The sequence below is a fragment of the Vespa crabro genome, chromosome 8 (assembly GCF_910589235.1).
Source record: "Vespa crabro chromosome 8, iyVesCrab1.2, whole genome shotgun sequence".
NCBI lineage: Eukaryota > Metazoa > Arthropoda > Insecta > Hymenoptera > Vespidae > Vespa > Vespa crabro.
This window is the reverse complement of record NC_060962.1, coordinates 6,637,390-6,661,731: the sequence shown is the minus strand read 5'-3', so window position 1 is coordinate 6,661,731 and position 24,342 is coordinate 6,637,390. Positions and strand designations below refer to the sequence as shown.

Genomic DNA, 24,342 nt, shown 5'->3' with positions numbered 1-24,342 from the left:
AGAGTTTGTAAAAAAAGAATTTTTACAAGAGTACACAGAGAGACGTATGTATAATATGTATATATGTATATATGTATATATGTATGCATGCATCTACATTTCTATGTACTACGTAAGAGACGTTGGTAGAGAGAAAAGAATCCAATGAAGTAGAAGGTGCGATCGAAACCTTTTCATTTTCCTCCTGAAAATGGAAGCGTCCAATAAGCGAAAGAGAAGCTGGTACTGCTGCGCTGCTCTACTGCTGCTACTTGCTCGATAGCCGTGCCAAGGAAAATACTATAGATATATACACGTAAAGAGGAAAGAGAGAGAGAGAGAGGAGAGATATAGAGAGAGAGGAAGAGAGAGAGAGAGAGGAGAGAGAGTGGAGAGAACTACCAACAAAGTAGAACAAACTACCTATCTGTATATTTATGAGATACTTTAAGTTACTTTCGATAATCCAGATTAATACATTTTCTTTTTTGTTTTAAAAGTAAAAAATTTACGATTTTTGTCTATTTTCTTATATACATATATATATATATATATATATATATATATATATATATATATATATATATATGCCATTTTTTTTTATAATATAAAATATTTGTATCATTTCTATTAATATCATTGATAAAACTTTTGTTACGTCTGATAATTCCCGTTAAGAATATTAAACAGTTTTAAAAAAAGAGAATAAAAAAAAAAAAAAAAAGAAAAAGAATAAAACTATATCGAAAAGTGAAAGGCCTATTATGGGGAAAAGGGAGGACGTGTTTCCAGAATGCGAGAACAAAAATAAAAGAAAAGAAGAAAAAAAGAAAAAAAGAAAAAAAAAAGGAAAAGGAAAAAGAAAAAAATTAATTAAATTTGATCGCGTACGTCCAACGATCGTAGTTCTATTTTTTTTTCTTTTTTTTTTTTTTTTTTAACTTTGAAATCGATTAACAGAAAATTATATAAAAGTAAAACGTACTTTGGAAAAGATTTTGAACGCGTATCGATGCGAAAAAAGAGAGGATCAAATATTTTTTCGACGATCGCACGTCCGGTTCACTGGACGCATTTATTTATAAGCACGCGTGTAAAAGCGCATTCACCGATTTCTTTTTAAGAGGCGCGCGCGCGCGCATTCCTTTCAAGGCCCCTGCGGAGAGAACGGACACGGGCCAACGTTCCTTAGAGACATGGCCGGCCTCCGTTCTTCTTCTTCTTCTTCTTCTTCTTGTTCATCCTCTTTAAACGTAACCGAGAGCAATAGAGGAACAACATTATTTTTATATTATATATTTCTCTATTTTGATCGTTCTAGATTGTGATCGGTTCTGTTCTATTACATGGATCTTTTTTTTTTTCTCCGATCACGTAAGTAAGAACTTAATTGTGACTTTTCTTCTTTTTTTTTTTTTTTTTTTCTTTTTCTTTCTTTTTATTTGGAGCAATCGTGACATATTTTAAAAAATGGTGCCCGGGCAAAATCATTTAATTCAATATCGATTGATATTAATTACATTGTTAATAAATCAATTGTATTATACCTCGAATTTTTAATTACGCGAAATAATCTTGCTAAGATATTTTCAAAATGGCGCTCGAGAAATATTATTTTTAATCAAATATCGATTAATATTAATTTATTGTTAATAAATTACATGAATTATCTTTCGTGTTTAAAGTTTCAGGAAGTTGTCTATACTTATACGGACATATTTCTTCATTTTTCTTTCTCTCTTTTGCGTAATCCAGTGACGTATTTTTAAAATAACGCTCGAGGAAAATCGATATGTCGAATATCGATTAATATTGATTTAATGTTAATAAATTGAAATATATCCTTTATATATATATATATATATTTATATATTTCAAGTACTACGAAAATGCAATTCTAACAAGATCTAATTTCATTTGAGGTTAAAGTTCCGTTTAATCGGCAAACGCTGTAGAACAATGATGTAAGAGTAGGATGGATGTAACGGTACGCATCCAGCGAAGTAAGTACATACATGATATATACATATGTATGTACTACGAGCTAAACTGCAAAGCACAAGCCTCGGTCCGACGTATGGTATGTCTATATGCATGTATATATATATATATACATATATATATATATATATATATATATATATACGTATACGTGTGTATACGCGTGGAAATGTTGGTGGTACCGTCTCGCAGAACGGAAATCGATCGAAGAGAGTCCATTGCCGAGAGTGGAGGGGGAGGAGCCAAAGCTAATGAATTATTTCATTATCGAAATGAGAAAAGCAAATTAGTCTAAAACATTAAAATCTCGAATATTTCTAATTATGAAAAATCAAAAGTTTTTTTCGTTCGATTAAGTTGATTCTTTTTAAGAAATTATTTCGAATCGAGAATGTACACGTACGTTTATACTTTTGTGTGTGTGTATGTGTGTGTGTGTGTGTGTGCACAAATGAAAAAAGTTTGCTACGTAGAACATTTTTTTTTCCACAAACAAGGTCGAATGGTAGATTATATACACGTATGTATATATGTATGTATAACCAATGAAAAAGAAAGGGAGACAGAAAAAGTAAAAAAATAAAAGAAAAGAAAAAACTGGCGCGACGAGGATATAATACGTTTAAAAATGAAAGAGAAGGAATGAGTTCGATGTTAGAGGGTTGAAGAGCTCTGGCGGGCAGGGGGGAGTCGGAAAAGAGGGTTTCTAAGAGGACGCACGAGTCAGCGACTTCGAAGATAGACTTTATAGGTTAGGTAACGCGTATATATCTTATGACGTGTTTTTTTTCATTCGCGGAGAAAGTTAGCCTAGGCGTACCTCGAGCGTAAAATCGCCTCCTCCTATCTTGCTTGGTGCACCTCCTTCCTTCCTTCCTTCCTTCCTCTCCTCCTTCTCCTCTTCCTCCCTCTCCTCCTGCCATCTTTCTTCTTCTTCCTCTTCCTTTCCTATCCATTGAAATTTTTCCCTTGCTTCAAAATATCTCGCGAATATCATCTTTGAAACTTTCAACGAAATGATCACTCTTTCTTTCACGACGCCATCTTACCTTTCTCTATCTTAATACGTATCTTTATATTCATTCTCAATCTATATTTCGATATCTAAAATCAAATCGATTATATTTACGGTAAATGTCCGTGACGTGTCGCTACTGTCGCGCAAATCACTTTACAATCTTATCGATAATTCAAGTTATAAAGATATATATATATATACACATATATATATATATTTGTATATATGTACGTATGTATGGATATATATATATATATATATAGATAGACAGAGATAGATAGATATAAAGATAGATAAAGATAGAGATAGACGACGATAATCTTTTGTGTTAAATATAGTTTTTCGAGTTTCCGAAAATGAAAGATGATCCAATTGAATTCTCAGCATATATGACTAAAGTTCTCGTAATTCGAGACAACGCGTTCTCATTTCTATTTCCATCGGATGCAACAAATATTATTAGAGAATTACTTTCGAAACTTGAATCTTAACGTAACCATCGACGACTATTCTATTAAACGTAATAGCAAAGCGCGGATGTCGAATAATACGTCACGGCACGTTTTCATGAAGTCTCGAAATCAATCGATCGATTGATCGATCAATAGATAAATATCTAAAGAAAGTCTTTCACTCACTTTCCGAAACAGGTTTATGTACTTACTTTTACATGTACGTACACATATATATATATACATATATATATACCCACATAAGTACATACATACATTCTCTTTATATGCAAGTCTCTACTACTTTCGAAGAACTATATTGTACTACTTTGGTCTTCTAGAATATCTGTTTCCCCCATAAAAGAGTAGGTCAAAATAGGTAGACGATCGTATCGAGCAATAAAAAACAAAAAACAAAAAAAAAAGAAAGGAAACAATCTTTTTAAAGATACATTGAAAATTAACCAATCAACATTAACCGTAATACTTAATTTAAAAAATAAATAATACAAAATATAATAAAGAATAATAAATACATAATAATAGATGATTAAATAATGAAAAAATAAAATTTGATATAAAGAAAAGTATCTAAAAATGTTGTAAACATATGCGTGCGTATAATAGCAACTTAAAAAAAAAAAAAAGAAAAAGAGAATATAAAAAGCGTCGATTCGACGATTATTATTTATCCATATTTCTGTAGCGAATGTTAATCTCGTAAAAAAAAAAAAGAAAGAAAAGGAGAAGAAAAGAAATGATTTCTTAACTTATCTTGAATCTCATTAACATTCCGTCACGTAGTAAATGAAAAGCAAGGTGGTATCGAATAGTTGAGATTCCATAAGGAAGAAGGCAAGAGAGACTAACAATAAGTGTGCTGCGTTACCTTTTTCCAAGTCTGATTTTACCGCGAGACTGAGATACATAGAAAATATTGGACGATCTTGTCTTGAAACCGCGAACGTTTTTCCTTTTACCCATTTGTTTTTCTTTCTCTTTTTTTTTTTTTTTTTTTTTTTTTTTTTTAGCAACAAGTGTCACACGCGCGAGCGCATGCTTTACAAACACACGCACACCGTTATGTCGATTCTTTCGGTTTGCAACGGAATTCGTATGACACGACGACGACGACGATGGGTTCGTCGCCATTCTGCGCGATTGTCGCCATCTATCGACCGATCGCTTAACCAAAGCTGTCGCACTTGATTATTTCGAGTACGCGCGTATTCGTGACTCCATCATCGTGATAATACCAAGTGTTGGAAGTTAATTAATAACGATGTTTACTAGATAACGAGCATTAGTTGAAAAAATATATTTCTTTTTCTTTTCTTTTTTCCTTTTTTTTGCCTTATTATTACTTTCATTTTTATTATCATTTTATATTCATCAATGGATTTACACGACAGTTCTCGATGGGTATATTCGATTAAAAAAAAAAAAAATAAATAAAAAATAAAAAAAAAATAAAAAAATTCAAAAACTACTTTTTATTTTCTTATCATTATAAATGCATCATGTTTATATATATATATATATATATATATATATATATATATATATATATATATGTATGTGGGCGTGTGTGAGTATATATCGAATATCGATATTCTCATAAGGCAGACAACAATGTCATATATTTGTCAAATAGATGATAGATTATCACTCGTTTCTAAAAGGGCAAGCCCTAAGAAGTAACACGAGCCATATGTACATATGATACATACGAAATAATCTATAATATCAAAGGAAGTTATAAAATAAGATGAGATGTAAAAGAATATATCCTGTTTGTAACTGCGTCCGCTTGGAAAATCCTAAAAACAAGTGTCGCGTTTAAATTCCTCGAAATAAGATTCCCGATGATGAGTCGTTTAGAAAAATCCTTGAGAATGATATCGGTGGTACGTTCCCCGCTCTCCCCATCACCCACTTCTGCCACGCGAAAAATTCGATTTCATAGAAATATGACTAGCAAGCGTTTATTATTTTGCGAAGAAAAAAATCATCGCGTTTATATTTATAATCATTAATTTACGAATAAATTCAATTCCGACTGTCGACAGGTTGATTGTTCGTTCGACTTTCTTGCTACTTCCTTTTTTGCTTATTTGTCTTTTCTTTTTCTTTTCTTTCTTTTTTCTTTTTTTGTTTTTTTTCCACAACTAATCGCGTCGAAACGGAACAATTGAGTGACGAAATAATTCAGATACCTAAAGCAGTACAACGATGGTGGTTGGTAATAGTTGTATCTTTAAAGTAGAACGTACGCTTACATTTACACTAACTTACAGTCTTACATATACAGTTACACACACACACACGCAAAATACACAACATACGTACGATTTTGTCATCTCGGTGATCACGAATGCGTGAGCTCTCTAAAGCACGGATAAATAAATAGACGTAACTTAACGTTTCGGCTTGCTTAACGATTTAATTCTCCCTCGGTTTGGTTGTAGCCATTTAATTAGTTAACCTACAATTGACCCATTTAAAAAGGAACTTACTCTTAGGAAGGAGACTATCGTCCAGATTTCACACGAAATCACTACGATTTATACTTTCTACTTATTTACTACATGTCTTCTATCTTTCTTTTTTTCTTTCTTCTTTTTCTTTTGTATGTGTACGTGTGTGCGTGTATGCCTGTGCGTTTTTTTTTTCTTTTACTACTCATCTACCATTCCAACCAACTCGCATAATTGTATCTCGTTTCACAAGTAGCTTTCTATTAACGGAATGTAAAACCACGATATGTCGTGTCGCATAAAGAAGCTCCGCCATCTTGATTCGTACATATTTATACATACACATATATATATATATATATGCATACATATATATATATATATATATATATATATATATGCATACGTAATTACTTATCTTCCAATTGACGAATTTAATTCCTTTTATTATTTTTCCTTGTTTAATTTTTCTAAGAAATTAATTATTTATATATATATATATATATAAAGAGAGAGAAAGAGACAAAAGAAAGGTTTTCTGTTTTACCGATCGATCTATTTTGCGTGTTTCGTCTTAATAAAGATATAAAAATAACCATGAACTATGATGACTCGTTTAACCGATTACTCTTATCTATGTGTATATATATATATATACGTATGTATGTATGTATGTATGTATGTATATATGTATATATGTACGAACGCATAATGGACGTAAATCACTTATACACAATTTTCTATGGGATTTTCGTCGTTCGACGTTAAAGAATCACCTTTTTGCAGGAAGCGAAACAAGTTGCGTCCGAAAAAGCACCGAGGCGAAACAATCGTGTCCTCGTTTTCTACTAAAAACGACGCGCTTACCGAGGCGATGAGAAAAAGCACTCGTAGATACACACCTTCACGCGTACGCATTCACAAGCTCACTAAATGCGCACACGCTTACGCACCTATACATGTAGGAAGGCGCGCTCGAATCTTTAAGCCTACTTTCGTAAATGCAATTTTTTGTTATACGTATGTTATGAAAAATTCATGATACATATATTAATTAAAAAATATATTAATATATATATATATGTGTGTGTGTGTGTATATATATATAAACTATATATTAATATTAAAATAAATGTAATATATTTCTTCGAGCAAAAAAAACGTGAGTAATAAGTTATAATTTTATACGAAGATGAAATTAAAAGCCGCCTTAACGATGACAATTTTCGACCAATCACGAACGAGCATTTCATATTTGTAGAAAACATCTACGTATGGTTTTATTATTTTCGATTTATCACTCAAGTAATTTTTTTCCTTAAAAAAAAAAAAAAAAAAAAAAAGAAAAAGAAAAAGAAAGAAAAATTTTCTTCAAAAAAGAAAGTACATGTTCTTATTTATCCGAATACTTGGAAAAGAAAAAAAAAGGAACGTGTTGTGCATAACAATAAATTCAAAGTATGTTATAAAGAAAAAAGATGAAGGAGAAGAAGAAGGAGAAGAAGAAAAAGAAGAATACTTCGAAAATGACGAGATAGTCGCTTCGAAGAAATCCAATCTCGTTTATTACCTCGAAGTTATATTCCAAAACGATTTGACTATGAAAATGAAAATTTTCATTTTACCGACCGAAGGTCACAATAAATGATTTCTTATTCTTATCTTTTACCGACCATCCTTGTAATATTTTAACACATTGTTCACATATGATAGTTATTATATACATATAAATATGTAAAAAAGATAATGCGTTTCGTCTTGATTATATATATATATATATATATAATTGAAAATTAAAATCAATATTAAAATATTACAAATTTAGGAAAATTGATAACATAAAGGTCAAGAAAACATTATTCGAAGTAATGAAAGTGATGATCTAAGAAATTTCCAGATGATTTTAAAAGATCTATTACTCTTTTTTTTTCTTTTTTTTTTTTTTTTTTTCTTTTTTTTTTCCTCGAGACTTTTTAAACCTATAGTTTCATGCAAGTTTTATAATTCGAAAGGCGGAAAAAAACGAAAAAACAGGAGGGAGACATTAATCTAAAGAGTCTCGAGAGAAAAAAAAAAAAGGATAAGCGATATTTAAAATCATCTAAAAACTTTTGACCCTCACCCTTGATACCTTTGACCTGTTCTATAAAATAACAAATTGCATTATTATTTTGTACTTTAATAATTAAATAACGGATGCATGTGCATGCTTGCTTTCGTCGTAAACGAGTATATACTCATGGTCAATTAACAATGTGTTGTTAAAGAACGTTGTTATGTTATAAAAGTTGTAAAGCACATTAACTGTCGAAATTAAATGATAATTATATTATGAAAAATATCTAGATGCATATACATATTTATGTATTAAATAAAATAAGTAGGCGAGAGAGAGAGAGAGAGAGAGAAAGAGCAAATGAGAGATCCGCTTAAAAAGCGGCCAACTACACTGAGTGCAGTATATATTATATACTTGCTAGTTTGATTGTGTTATTGCTGTCTATTACACGTCATTTTCATAGCAACTGTATGATTCAATCGTGACGCATTAAACTACGAATTACCATCGTCGAAAACTGGATAATACATAAAACCTTCTTTATGGATCGGCACGCTGGATAAAACATCGTTGTCTACCATTTTCATTCGACGATTATACCCAACGGAAGATCATTTTCCAATGGGTGACGTTATATCTCTTGCATTCGCATAGTTTAATGCCAACCAAGATAATTCATAATTTATATAGTCTCGTTCTATCGTTTTTTTTCTTTTTTTAATTTTGTTTTTATTTTTTATAAAATCTTCGAGAAAAATTATACGACTTGTTATCACATACAGAAAGAGAGAGGGGGAAGAGGAGGAAGGGGGGGTAGAGAGAGAGAGAGAGAGAGGGAGAGAGAGGAACTTATTTACAATGTCCGATAGGACGATTTTGTAATGTCACTTCTTGTTGACATTATATGATATTTTATCGAACCCGTGTTATACATTATACGTATAATTCTTCTATAGGTCTCTCTTTAAATAAGGTCGAGATATTCAATAAAAATAAAAATAAAAAGAAATAATAATAATAATAATAATAATAATAATAATAATAATAATAATAATAATAATAATAATAAATATAATTATACAAGTGATAATGTAATAAGGAAAGAAAAAAATTGAATACATTCTTTTTAATCAAGAAAATAATAGATTTCTCATTGACATTTGTTCTTATAAAATGTGTTATATTACAATATAATTCATCTCTTCGCGTCTTTAAATGAATCTATAAGATATTGGATAAAAATAAGAAAAAATGAAAGTATGATATATTATGAAGAAAGAAAAAAAAAGTAGCAGATCGAAACGTTTGTCTAATTGTTTGTCAATGATATGCCGCCATATTGAGTTTTATGAATTAACTATTATATATAATGAATTTTTCAAACGTTGGAATCGTAAGATGGAACAACGAACTATCACCAATTGAACCTTTCGAAAGCTTTGAAATGTGTTGTTGTGTGTGCGTGTATCGCCAACAAGAGATAATTTCGTCGACCTTGAAGCAAATAATACGTTCGAGTATGCATCGCGTCGTCGTCGTCGTCGTCGTCGTCGTCGTCGTCGTGGTTGTTGTGTATTCTTCTTTGTAGGGCAGGATATGATGATGGTGTTTCGAAAAGGAAAAAAAAAAAAAAAAGAAAAAATAAAGAGATGATGTTTCAGACTAGCGTCAATTCGATCGCGTTTTGTCGAAAAGACGGAAACGAGTATCTGGGTCAGTCGTTGACAATAGGAGAAAAGAAAAAGGCACCTCCGTCGTTATCGACATAGTCTATCTTTATAAGAAAACATGATCGCTTGTTTATCAATGTCTCCATTTTGTTTTCTTTTTTATTTTCATTTTATTTATTTTTTTTTTTGTTTTTTATTTTTCTCGTTGGTTTCTCTCTTAAAAATGTAAGAAAATTCATTTTGGGGGTTATTAAAAATCTGATTCACTGAAATCTTTAATCTTATTAAATATATATTGAATTTACTTTAATTTCATAATATAATTATATTTAGAGAAAATTATATACTAGATATTCTAAAATGATTTTAATAACCTTTTGATACAATACACTTTAAAGTTTCACAGTAGAAGAACTAATCGTTATATCATAGCTCGATCAAAAATAATCACCTTCAAAGAGATTCCATTTGATATATAACTGTGACGTAACACGTCAAGTTAGGCACCGATCCAGGTAATCTCCGATGTTGTTCGTCCATTTCCCCTTCCCTTAAAAATATCAAATATTTTGCTCCGAGGTTATCGTAAATATTGATTCGATAGGCGGATATAATTTCTCATACGTTGTCGATATAAACAAAATCTATAAATCGTTCCATTTTCATTTTCTTTTTTGCAGGCGTTAAGATGAGATTGGAGGAGGATTTAGTGATTCGTAGGAGCAGACCAACGATGATTTCGGCAAAGTATCGTGCGAGAGAGGAACGTCGTCGACTTCTTAAAATATCCGCTGGAAAATTACGTAGAATCGAAGATCCCGAAGCGAGTTTGTGCAGATCGGTTCTAATAAACAACGCAGTTAGACGATTGCAGCGTGAAAACCGGGACGAGAAGACTAGAAACTATGGTCTTCCGGTGGTCACGTATTTGAATGATTCGACGAAGGAGAACAATGTTTCCAGTAATCTTATCATCGACGATGACACTAACTCGAGAAAGAGGTGAGCGAAGAATTATTTTCATTTTTGTTAATTTCTAAAGGTTAAAGGGAAAATATCAATCGAAAGTTATTACGTTTGATCGATAAAAATCGATTTTTTTTTTTTCAATATTTCTTTCCATAGGCTAGCCGATGATACGAGAAACGACGGGCTTAGTACGAAACGTCAAAGGCACGACGAGTTGGATCTACAAGACGACGTTTTCAGCGACTTTTACATCCTACCCCCAACCCCTCGATTACTTTCTCATATCGATGATGTTCATGACGCGGAATCGGCTCATCATCATTTGGTCTATACGGAGGATCGTTTGGGTGGTACAGTCGACGTACGTGGTCCAACGAACATGGTCGATCATACGTCTACGGCGAACGTAACGTCAACGACAACACCAACGATACAAGCGGCATCGCCAACGGCAACGACGACGATGACGCCAAATATCAACACAAATACCTGCAACAACTCTGTCCTCTTCCCAGCTGACCTGGATGACCCCAGTACTCAATTGGCAAGCAGATCAACGGACGTAGGCATGATGGAAGTCGCTGATGTAGTTGGTTGCGATCCTGACAGGATCTGTGACTTTGCTAGGTTTGCAGATTCAGCGAAAACGTTGGAGGAACGATTGGTCGAGTTGCAATCGCTCGATGAACATTTTGACTTGGCCAAATTTGAAAGGAACAACAATCAGAGCTGTGGCAGAGCTTTCCATGATATCCAAACTTTCCACAGCCTCGTACCAGGTTTGGAAACCTAGAGAAAAGTGATACGCCATGAGCATCCATTCCTTGTCGCTTCTAAATCGTTTTATGATCATATAAACAAGAAAAAAAAGAAGAATAACAAGAAGAATAATAATAACAACAACAACAACAATAACAACAACAGCAATTACAACAATAGCAACGATAATAACGATGATGGCGACGAGGACGATGATAATGATGATAATTATAATAATAATAATAATAACGATGATAACAATGATAATGATGATTATAATGATAATGATGATTATGATAACAGTAACGCTGGCTTCGATAAAGGTGAAGACGCGAATGAGCAAGCGGGTCTTCGCTTTCGCGGCACGCACAATGAACCACCAAGAGGATGAACCTAAAAATGTGGCAAAACATAATCTAGAAAGTCAACGATTAGAAAGAATAATCGTTGCTCGTATATCATTACCGTTGAACGATCGATATATAGGTGCATAAAATAAAAAAAAGAAAAAAAAAAGAAAAAAAAAAACAAGAAAGGGGAAAAATAAAGAAAAAGATGGACTACTCGAGATTAAGATTTTTGCATCGAATCGAGCTTCTTTCTTGCGGGAAAATTCGAGAAAGAGAAAAAGAAAAAGAAAAAGAAAAAGAAAAAAGAGAGAGAGAGAGAGAGACTCTTCTTTGTTCTCTTTGTAGTATCGCGAGAAGGAACTAGAGTTGGGAAAAAAAGAAATAAATTTCGAATTCGAGTCTCGTTTGATCTTCTCAATTTTTTTTTCTTTCTTTTCTTCTTTTTTCTTTTTCCTTTCTTTCTTATTTCCAATACCCGAGAGACGAGAAACGGGGAAGCTCCAAGAGAAAGGGAGAAGGGAAAGGATGAGTCTTTGTTCGTTCCAAGTTGGCAACGAAAATTGATTTCTTATCTCGGACGAATAATTATCGGTAACATAGAAATTTGTTAAATAGTGCTAGCAAAGTGTGAAAAAAACGACTACGACGATGACGACGACAACAATAATAATAACAACAACAACAATAACAACAATAAAAAAAAAAAACAAGGACGTTGCGAACAATGGATTTGTCCATTGAAAAAAAAATCCTTACATGCACACATATACACGAGATACATGCATCTATATATACATACATATACATATATATATATATATATATATATATACATACATCCAATCACATTCATCCACAAACATATATACACACACGTATACATATACATATATTATTATTATTATTATTATTATTATTATTATTATTATTATTACTATTATTATTATTATTATTATTATTATTATTATTATTATTATTATTATTTGTATATATAAATAGATAGAGATATGTTTATAAAAATGCGTTAAACGATATTAAACGGGTTTATATACGCTCGGCGATCATCTTACGAAAGGTTACGCGTAGCAGCCATCTGCTCGCGCGTTTGTATAAAAAAAAAAAAAAAGAAACAAAAAAATTAAAAAAAATTAAAAAAAAAGAAGAAAAATAATAAAAAAAAAATATAAAAAAAATAGAAAGAAAAGAAAAAAAGGGAGGGAGGGAGGGAGGCAGAGAGGGAGAGAGAGAGAGAGAGAGAGAGAGAGAGAGAGAGAGAGAGAGAGAGAGAAGATAATTTAAGTCTGGTAGAGAGTAGTCGCTAAGCGTTTGTAAAAGCGGAACGACTAAAATTCTATATGCGTGATAGAATCATTAATACGTTAATGCCACGACGGGCCTTAGCTGTTACTTCGTTCATTTTTATCGTTCTATCTTAAAATTAATTTCTCTTTTTTTTTTCTTGTTTCTTTTCTTTTCTTTTCTTTTTTTTTTTTTTGTTTTTTTTTTTTTTTTTTTTTTTTTTGTATAAATTGATTAATTATTATTTTTTTCTTTTTTTCTTTTTATACAATCTTTCTCTGTTAATCAATTTATATCGAGTATTAGAAATTATCCTATAGCGAGAATATCATTGTATATCCTTCCTTACACGATGATTTCCTCCTAGCGAACGTCGATATCCGTCATTTTTATGAAAGGCTCCTTGTGAAAAGATGAGTACTGTAATAAAAAAAAAAAAAAAAAGAAAAAAAAAAAGAAAAAAAAGTACAGAGAAAAAAACAAAATTAAGAGAGAATAAAAAAGAAAGAAGAAGATAAGCCTTATAATACAAAATTTGTTTCGCTTTCGAGTATTAAATCAATTTTGTTCTCTCTTAAGGAATGAATGGTTGTGAAAAAAAGAAAAGAATATATGGTTGTTTCTAAATTTTTAATCCTTTTAGTACAGTACTAATTTTAAAACACGAGGACAGTATGTATGTACAACTGCAACGTATGTAGGACGTTTACGATCGACGCAATGAACAATCGTCGACCCTTTTTAACCGTGAGTGTCTTGAAGAAAAAAAAAAAATAAATAAAATTAAATAAAATTAAATTAAATTAAATTAAATTAAAAATAAAATAAAATTATAATAATTATTAAATAAATAAATAAATAAATAATAAAGTGAAGAAAAAAGAAGCAAAAAGGAAAAAGGATTATAGTAGAAATAACAAAAAAGAACAAAAAAAAAAAAAAAAAGAAAAGATTAAGAAACAAAGTCTATTTTATCGGGTCATTGTTAAAAAAAAAAAAAAGAAAAAAAAAAGAAAAAAAAAGAAAGAAAAAAAAAAAGAAAAGAAAATTAATTAATAAATAAAATAAAATGAAATAAAAATGATTTCGTATATATGTATATACAACATACCATTCATATGTATGTATGATAAAAATGGTTGAATTTCATCGTAAATTTGTCAATCGCAATTTTTCATTCGCGAGATATACAGAGCGTTCTCTCTAAAGTCATTCCATATATATATATTTTTTTCTTTTTTCCTTTTTTTTTTCTAATCCAATTTTGAACTTTTAAAAAAGAAACTCGATAGGAAAAATATATTAAAAAAGAAGAAAAAAAAAACAAAAGAAAAAAAGTGAAAAAAAAAAAAATAAATAAAAAAAAAAAAGAGATAAATACAAAATAAAAAAAGGTTCTACGATGTTACAGAGCTTTTCGTTATTATTAAAAGCGATGATAAAGCAATTATGATGTGTAATTAAACAAAAAAAAAAAATAAAAAAGAAAAAAAAAGAAACCACACACACACACAAAGACGCTGTCTCATGATATGTGTTGTAGTAACAATTTTGAAATGCATCGACGATAAACAAAATGGAGGAAGGAAAAAATAAGGAGGAAGAGGGGAGAATGATAATATATACTTAAGGACGAGAAATATTTTTTTTTCGATTGGTGCTCGCACGTCACACTAATAATTTCGATTCGCATTAATCAAATTTTTCACCCTCTAATCGCAGTGCAATATAAACAGAAAAAGAAAAAGAAAAAGAAAAAGAAAAAAAAAAAAAACTCAAAATATACATACTTCATTTTTTCTTCTTATTAATTATTTATGTGTATGTATGGTATGCATGGGATGTACGTGCGAGAATAAACGAAACATATCACGAGGTACGTTGAATTAACACACACACAAAGGGACAATTCGAAAGGCTGGTTTTCTTTCATTCGATTTATATATATATATATATGTATGTATATGTATATATATATGTGTGTATATATATATATGTATATATATGTGTGTGTATGTATATATATATGTATATATATATATATATATATATATATATATATATATATATATATATATATGCATATATAAAATATGTAACTATATCCAGTCTCTCGGTTCAATTCACACCGCCCTTTTACTATTAATGTAATATAGACATTTGTCGAGTCATCACGAATAAAATAACAAATCGTTGTTTAGTCGGGAATTTTCAAAGAAGGTATGTGTTATGTATCTTATACGATTTATGTGTCCGAACATTGGAACTCCTTTATATGTACAAATTTTTATTTTATTTTATTTTATTTTATTTTATTTTATTTTATTTTATTTTATTTTGTTTTATTTTATTTTAATTCTTCCTTTTAACTTTTCTTCTCTTTTTTCTTTTTTTTTTTCCTTTTTTTTATTCGTGCATCGTTCCTCCAATAGAAAAGGCTTTTGTCTTTGTCAATTTTCTTTGCTCAATTTTCTACGTCTTTTCTTTGAAACTTCTTTCAAAATGACGATTTGTTTTTTTTTTTTTTTCATTTATTTATTTATTTATTTATTTATTTATTTTTTATTGAAAATAAAATTTTTAAAACTTACCTCGTCGCAATTGTTTGATTAGAGAGAGAAAGACATACTTAAAAAAAAAAAAAATATAAATAAATAAATAAGTAAATAAATAAATAAATAAATATTTAATTGTATAATTGATTATTATGGATTGTTTAAGCTTCGTTTTTGAAATTTTTAGAGAATTTATTGAGGAAGCGTGAAAAAAAAGTTGGAACACGAAGTTTTACAAAAATAAAAATAAAAATAAAAATAAAAGATAAGAGATGAGGATCGAAGGATAAAATAAAAAATGAATAAATAAATAAATAATACTGATGTTTGGCGTTGCACGGCCGGTATAATGCAGAGATATGTCTGCTCGCATTGTTAAGATGAAGAAGAAAATGTAGGAGGAGGAGGAGGAGTAGAAGAAAAAGATTATAAATAAATCGACGTGTGTGACTCAACACAATATTGTAAATAGCCGCCTTAGCACATCTAAGACAACTATGTATAATGTTTCGTACGTTGTTTAGGTTTTTAGTATACTAGTTATCCGAAATCAGTTACCAATTATATGAAAATATTGCAAATAAATAAGAAAAAAAAAGAAAAAAAAAAGGTGATGCGTCTTTTTGTACCTAAAAATTCCTCCACACCGTTAACGTTTTCATTATTTTTAATATTAATTTTCAGACTGTCGTTGTTTTTAATTAAGGATATATTGAAATTACTACGTCACAGCCGATATTTTTTTTTTTTTTTATTGAGTCTTGCGAATATATATATATACAAAGGATCGAGAACTAATAATAATAATTACTATTATTATACTTTTTTTTTTTAAAACTAAATAAAAACAAAGGGTTACCATAAGAGTTATTAAAACGCGCGCTGATATTAATTTATATAACATAATTATCGTAACTGTATGCGTGTATGTGTGAAGAGAAGAGCACACATTGGTGTTCACTCTTAAAGGCCTAAGCCATTCGAAATGATCGAAGTTTTAATATACGCGAAGATAGTTCGTCAGTTAAATGTACGTATTTATGTATATATGTATGTATGTATGTGTGCGTGCGTGCGCGTATGTATGGTGACACGTGTTAGTCGTTATCGATTATTTCGATGATGATCTACGGATCTTCGAAATAATATCAATGACGTAATTAACGTTGGACATATTGCCGAAGAAAATTATTGAACGATTTCGAAATCGTCGGCTCGAGTTTAAATTAAAAAGTTGTGCTCGGAATAAAGATCTCTTTCGGATTCGTTAAAACAAAAACATCTATCATCGATCATTTCTATGATCGATCGATCTCTCTCTTGTTTCTCGATTTCAAAAGTTTCGATAAAAATCGACGAAAAATCGATCCTTACGGGAAATTATTCGCGGCCGCTGTGAAATTTATGCATTGTGCGTTTCATTATTTATAATGTCGCGGCTTTTTGTCGCGAATCATTTCATTTTTTTCTTTTTTTTTAGTTTTCTTTTTTGTTTTTCTAATATCTTTATATAGAAATATTCTCTTTATAGAAAAAAATGCAGTATCTTACGGATCATTTATGTGTATGTGTTCGATACAAAATCGTATAAAAAACGTTGATGCGATGACTGACATTGTCGTTATGACGTTACGATATATGTGACGACGACGACGATTACGAAAAAGAAGACGAAGAAGAAGAAATAATGTATATTAATATATTATTAATATATTATTATATTATATTATAAGTATATATATATATATATATATATATATATATATATATATATATATATATATATATCTATACGTATGCTTGTTCGTACAACATGCGTTTTTTTAGGTAAGGATCTCGATCGTCAAAGGTGAGATCTGATCTACGCGTGCAATGTGCAACGTATGTATACTAATTTGTATTATTATTATTTCATTGTTGTTCTTGTTATTAATTCTTTCGGTCGTCAGAACACAGAAATCGAGCGACGAGCAAATTTGCCGAGCACAACTTTCGTACAAAAGAGATCTTACATAGATAGATAGATAGATAGGTAAATAGATAGATAGATAGATAGATAGAATAGATAGATAGATAGATAGATAGATAGATAGATAGATAGGTAGGTAGGTAGATAGATCATTCGTTCTCGATCTCGAGTCTTCTTCGATTAAATTTCTAGGCAAAAAAAAAACAAAAAAAAAAACGAAACGAAAATTAATTCACAACCGATCACACTATTAAAACAACAGATAAAGGAAAATTCATAAAAATTCATCGGATTCTTGAAATTGATATTTTTTGTTCAGTTCTTTTTTTTTCCTTTTCTTTTCCATTCTAATATATATGTATTTATATCTTTTAACACACGCGCTCTTATTGCTTTGCCGTTTATCTCCGACGAACAATGTTTTCCACTACTCTTCGCCATTTTCCTTTTTTTTTCACCCTATTCTCTATCTCTCTATCTCTATCTCTCTCTCTCTCTTTCTCTCTCTCTCTCTCTCTCTCTCTCTCTCTCTCTCTTTCTTTCTTTCAACAATTCAAGAATTCTCATCGATTTTCTTGACTTCGTTACATACAACCTAGATTCGTGATTGGTCGATTGGTTCGACGCTTATTTTCTTCCTAGGTATCCACGTAATTCGCTGTTTCTTAATTATTGTTATTTTAATTTTTACGGATTGGAAAAAGGAACGTGCCGAGTTTAACGCGTGGCGAAGGATTGACAATGATTCAAAGAAATTTGTTTCTTTTTTCTGTCTTTTTTTTCTTGTTTTTTCTTTTTTTTCTTGTTTTTTTTTCTTTCTTTCTTTTTTTTTTTTTTTTTTTTGTTACGAATTTTTATTTATTGCACCCTATTACCATTAATTCGTTAAAGTACAAAAATCATTGCATCGAATAATATTATTAATTGTGAACACATCGTCTTGTAGTAATCCCATTTAAGATTAATATTCATTATTTTATTGTTATAATACATCTCGCCACGCGTTTCGAACTCAATAATTTCAGGCGGTGTTGCACCTTTTCGAACATCAATCGCAATACATCCCTTCCTTCGTTTTCTCGATCGTAACGAATTATCCATGAAAATGATTCAATGGATAATATTACATTCGATCGGATATCACATTGCTTTTTTTTTACTATGAATCGAGTTCCCTTTAGTATGAAGCTTTAGACTGCGAGAAAATAATAATAATAATAATAATAATAATAATAATAATAATAATAATATTAATAATAATAATAACAATAATAGTAGTAGTAGTAGTAGTAGTAGTACTAGTAATAGTAATAGTAGTAGTAATAACAATAATAATAGTAATAATAATAATAATAATAATAATAATAATAATAATAATAATAATAATAATAAAGTAATCAATAAAAAGAGACAAAGCGCGAGGTACCTCGATTAATTCAAACTGTCATTCGTACAGAAGAAAATGATAAATAATTGAAAAATCATTAATAAGAGTGGGCAAATAATACAAAAATAAGAAAGAAAAATCTAGTTGTCTGCCATTGCTTGCTTTATCTTTTCCTTTCTATTTCTTTTTTTTTCCTTTTCTATTATTATTATTAATCATCACGATAAGCGAGAGAACACACGCGTAGGAATGTGTAAAGATCTCGAAAAGCGAACAACTTATTCTCTTGGATCATATTAAAGGGCACTTCATCATCACGGTAAAAATCAAATTCGACATCGATATGCATCGTTCGCTGATCATCCCTAAGTTTTTTTTTAATCTTTATCTTCATCTCACTCTCTCTCTCTCTCTCTCTCTCTCTCTCTCTCTCTCTCTATATATATATATATATATATATATATATATATATATATATATATATATATATATATATATATATATATCGTTAACATCACCATACACCATCGTGCTCTACAATAATTACACTTTCGGCCAGCAGAAAAATAGAATTCTGAAAACTTAAACTCACAGTACTCATTCGATCGTGTACTTTTGCGTTATTTTTTTTTTTTTAGCTCACTTCAATTATCTTTATCCTTTTCTCTTTATCTTTATCGGTCCATCTATCTCTTTTTCTTTCTCTCTTTCACACACACACACACATATACATTCACACGAACATTCTCTCTCTCTCTCTCTCTATCTCCCTTCTTTTTTTTTTCACTCGTTTGCAAGTTAACGAAATATTGCCGAGGATAACCTTTCATTGATGAATTAACGAAACATTGCCGAAGAAAATTTTTTTCATCATCGAATTAACGGAAACATTGCCGAATTATTTCTTCCCTTGTACGTATTTAAATTCAAAATTGGCCCCAGATCGAGCGTGATTCTGGATGATCGATCGATCAATCGTTACGAGGACGAACCAATGCGGGAATTATCCTCGCTCATAATAATTCAAGCGAATTATCAAAAGAGCAATTTTATTACAATTTCAAAAAAAGAAAAAAAATAATAATAATTATAATAATAATAATAATAAACATAATAATAATAAAAAGATAAAAAGAAACAAATGTGTAAAATTGTTTCGATACGTTTCCCGTTTTTGTATACTATGTGATGTTTACATACATATATTACATATTACATGTTACATATTAAATCGATAAACATTTCTAAGCGCGTTTAAGAAATCGTCATATAAAGTTTAATTAACAATGATCGTTTTATCGCGAATAAAAAAGTTCGTGTATATTCATAAACTTGTTATGTTAATGTGACAGAAAGAGAATTTTGTTAATAAAGAGAAAAAAAAAGAATAGAGGAAAAAAGAAAAATAGAATATTTTATAGATATATTATAAAATTAAAGAGAATCTTTTATGGAAGGTTATAAACGTAAAAAAAAAGTGCGTACCTATCATACGTAGAACGATTCTCGGAAATAATAATAATAATAATAATAATAATAATAATAATAATAATAATAATAATAATAAGAATAGTAATAATAAGAATAATAGTAATAATAATAATAATAATAATAATAATAATAATAATAATAATAATAATAATAATAATAATAATAATAAAATGATAATAAATGTCATAATAAATTGATCGTAATGATAAATATTTAATATTCAAATAAAAATAAACATGCGAACATGCGTGGGCGGTAATAAATCTTTCGTAGAATAAAGAAGACATACTAATACATTGCCCAAAAAAAAAAATAATAATAATAATAAAATAAAATAAAATAAAATAAAATAAAATAAAATGAAATAAAAGAAAGACAGAAAAAAAAAACAAAAGAAAAAGCCTATTTCAATCTTCAGCGAGATGCATTTCCTTTCGTTAGATCGAACGACGGAATAATAACATAAAATATCTCTTCACAAATATCCTCTCTCACTTTCTCCCTCTCTCTCTCTCTCTTTCTCTCTGTCCCTTTCTCACAATAACGATCGTAAAAATCTCTTTTCTTATATCTTATCTCATCGCGCATTAAATATCGTGATATAATACATTTTGCGAAAATAATTTTCAGTAGGGTCGCAATTTTATATTTTTTATATTTACGAACTTCACTTTTTCGAGGCACTATATTAATATAAATATAAATATAAATATAAATATATATATATATATATTGAATATATATATATACTACATATATATATATATATATATATATATATATATATTCAAAAATAATTGTGTCGACGACGTGTTTCTCATTGATAATTGATAATTTTAATAACCAATAGTAAATAAATGAACAAAAAAAAAAATATATATATATATATATATGTATATACATATGTATATCCATGAATATATCAATAATAGAATCTCTCTCTCTCAAAGAAAAAAAGAAAAAAAAAAAAAAAAAAGAAAGAGAAAAAGAAACGCGTAAACGAGTGAACGTAATCGATTAAAATGTCGACTTGCAATGATGCTAATGATGAAAGACCCAATCGAGAAAAAATGTACTATTCGAGAGAAATAAAGATAGATGGATAGATAAATAGATTGACAGAAAACGATCTTGTTCGCTTGCTAATATAAATTCGACACATAGCACACTCCTCTGCAGTTTTATAATCATTTTAGACATTTTATCGTCTTATCTGTTCGCAACAATAATTATCGGTCGTCGAGCTGTCGCTCGTGATTACACATTTTAATGATTCGATATACATATATTCATATTATATATATACTCATATTTATATATATATAGATATATCAAAAATATCCTTAGTAAAATAGAGCATTTATATATGTATAACGTACCTTCAAGTACTTTTTTTTTTGCTGTATTATATAATTTTATCCACTATATATATAATATATATATGTATGTATAACGTGTATTATTATTTTATTATTATTACTATTATTAATATTAATATTAATATATATATATATATATATATATATATATATATATATATATACATACATTATATCATTATAATTATGTGTTTTTATTATACATTTAATATCCATCGCGGCACATTTTTTAGTTGCACCTCTCGCGTACATATCTATATATATACACATATACGTATATGTATATATATATATATATATATATATATATATGTATACATACATACATATACACTTACATGCGTGTTAGCATGTCGCCACGTGAACGAATTTTATGATTAAATAAACATCGCTTTATTCCGTCACCCATTCGTTGCTCGGCTTCCATTTCTTTTTTTTTTTTTTTCTTTCTTTTAACTAACATAAGAATCGATAACTAAAGGATTAAAAATATAGATAAGACGATCATATATATACATACATATATATATATATATCTATCTATATATATATACATATACAATGTTATATCCCTACGATCGAATTTTCTCCTAAAACATAACTTTTTTCTATTTCCCAATTTCTTCTCTCTTCTCTCTCTCTCTCTCTCTCTCTCTCTCTCTCTCTCTCTCTTTCTCTTTTTCTCTCTCTCATTTTTTATTCCCTATCTTTCTTTTCCATTATTTAATCACGACAACCTCTTGAACACAAACGATTAATATTAAACAAATTCATTCATTATTAATCTATTAATCGTCAACGAACAATTTAAATTCGTTTGTCTAACATGGAACATCGAGAAGCGACGTATCATATATCGATTTCTTTTTTCTTTTTTCTTAGATCAAAATTCAATGAAATTAATCGATCGAAAATGATCGAGTACATTGAAAAACAAGATATACATTATAATTTTTTATCACTCAAATTTATGAAACAATATCGAGAGAAATAAAGTAGAATCGATATATCACAAAGAGAACAGTTTTCATATTCGATTTGTGTGTGTGTGTGTGTGTGTGTGTTGTATGTATATATATATATATCTGTGCAAAAAAAAAAAATTTGACATATAATCATTTCTACAAAAACAAATAATTCTTAGATCTCTTAAAGAATTTTTCTTCTTTTCATTTTTATTGCTTTTACTTTCACTTTATTCTTTGTCTTTTATTTTTTTTATTTGTTTTTTCTTTCCATTTTCAATATCATAACAATTTATTTTTTATATTTTGTGTTCAATGTTATTAAAGTTATTTTAAGAGAATATATATATATATATATATATATATATATATATATATATATATATACATATATATATAAAAATTGTTACGAAAAGAGGAATATGTTTGTTATACATTGTAAATTCTAACTTTACGAATTCCAACTTGGCGAAAGAGAGATTAGAGAAGGAATTTGTTCGTAAAGTGAGAGTTGAGAGGGGAAAATGAAAGTAGGGGAAGGAGAAGGGATGGAGGAAGAGGGCAAACGAGACTGGAACTACTTGTAATTTACAATCGTCTTTAAAAATTCCGAATTAATCCGATGCTCGGTCGAGCGAAAATTCGAGTAAATAGGTATTCGAATAGAAAACTATCTCAAGGCGTCTACTTTTTTTCAACTCGATTATGATCCCTTTCTATCTTATTGTTTTTCTTTCATTTTTCTTTTTTTTTCCTTTTTTTTTCTTTCTTAAGTAAGATATGAATTTCTCATAAGTTAGTTTTATTGCTCCGTATACTTACAAAATTCCCTTTCTCAGTCTCTCAAAGTCGAATCTCTCTCTCTCTCTCTCTCTCTCTCTCTCTTTCTCTCTCTCTCTCTCTCTCTCTCTCTCTCTCTCTCTCTCTCTCTCTCTCTCTCTCTCACGCCATTTACATAGGAAAATAATACATTTTTATGGATTTTCTTTGAAGCAATCTTTAAATCGTACTTTCAACTGTACTCTCTGGCGGATATCCTTAACCCCTGTTTTTTTCTTTTTTTTAATTAATAGTTTCCAAGTTTACCTAACAATTAAATTGTATTTTAAAACGAAGAACGATAATAACTATCTTTATCTTTATCTCTCTCTCTCTCTCTCTCTCTCTCTCTCTTTCTCTCTACTCCATAAATTCTTCGCATAAGTTAATTTTTCAAAGAATATATATGTACATATATAATACGCATATATATGTACATACTAAAAGCGAGTGTTAAGATATTGGTCTATTATTATTATTATTATTATTATTATTATTATTATTATTATTATTATTATTATTATTACTATTATTATTATTATTATTATTATTATTATTATTATTATTAATATTATTATTATTATTATTATTATTAATATTATTATTATTATTAATATTATTATTATTATTATATAGTCACAGATGCTTTTCTAGAGCGAATCTCTTCTCGATGCTCATTTCTTCATCGTAGAAATATGATTTTTTTGCTATTAATATAAATAAAAACAAATAATAATAGTAAAA

The 24,342-nt window shown here is 29.1% G+C and overlaps 1 protein-coding gene and 1 long non-coding RNA gene across 2 annotated transcripts in view; one reads left to right on the top strand and one right to left on the bottom strand.

Moving 5' to 3' along the window:
• The window catches only part of LOC124426237, a 41,414-nt gene extending 28,852 nt beyond the window's left edge, over positions 1 to 12,562 (top strand). Inside the window, exons 3-4 of the mRNA XM_046967680.1 lie at positions 10,337 to 10,658; positions 10,782 to 12,562. Coding sequence (XP_046823636.1) covers positions 10,345 to 10,658; positions 10,782 to 11,418 — 951 coding nt within the window. The 5' untranslated portion in view covers positions 10,337 to 10,344 and the 3' untranslated portion in view covers positions 11,419 to 12,562. The remainder of the gene's footprint in view (positions 1 to 10,336; positions 10,659 to 10,781) is intronic.
• Positions 623 to 3,983, bottom strand: LOC124426241. Its single transcript, XR_006942683.1, has 2 exons — positions 2,801 to 3,983; positions 623 to 2,228 (listed from the first exon to the last, which is right to left on the bottom strand). It is a non-coding gene; the product is annotated as an uncharacterized LOC124426241 (long non-coding RNA).
• Positions 12,563 to 24,342: the final 11,780 nt, after the last annotated feature.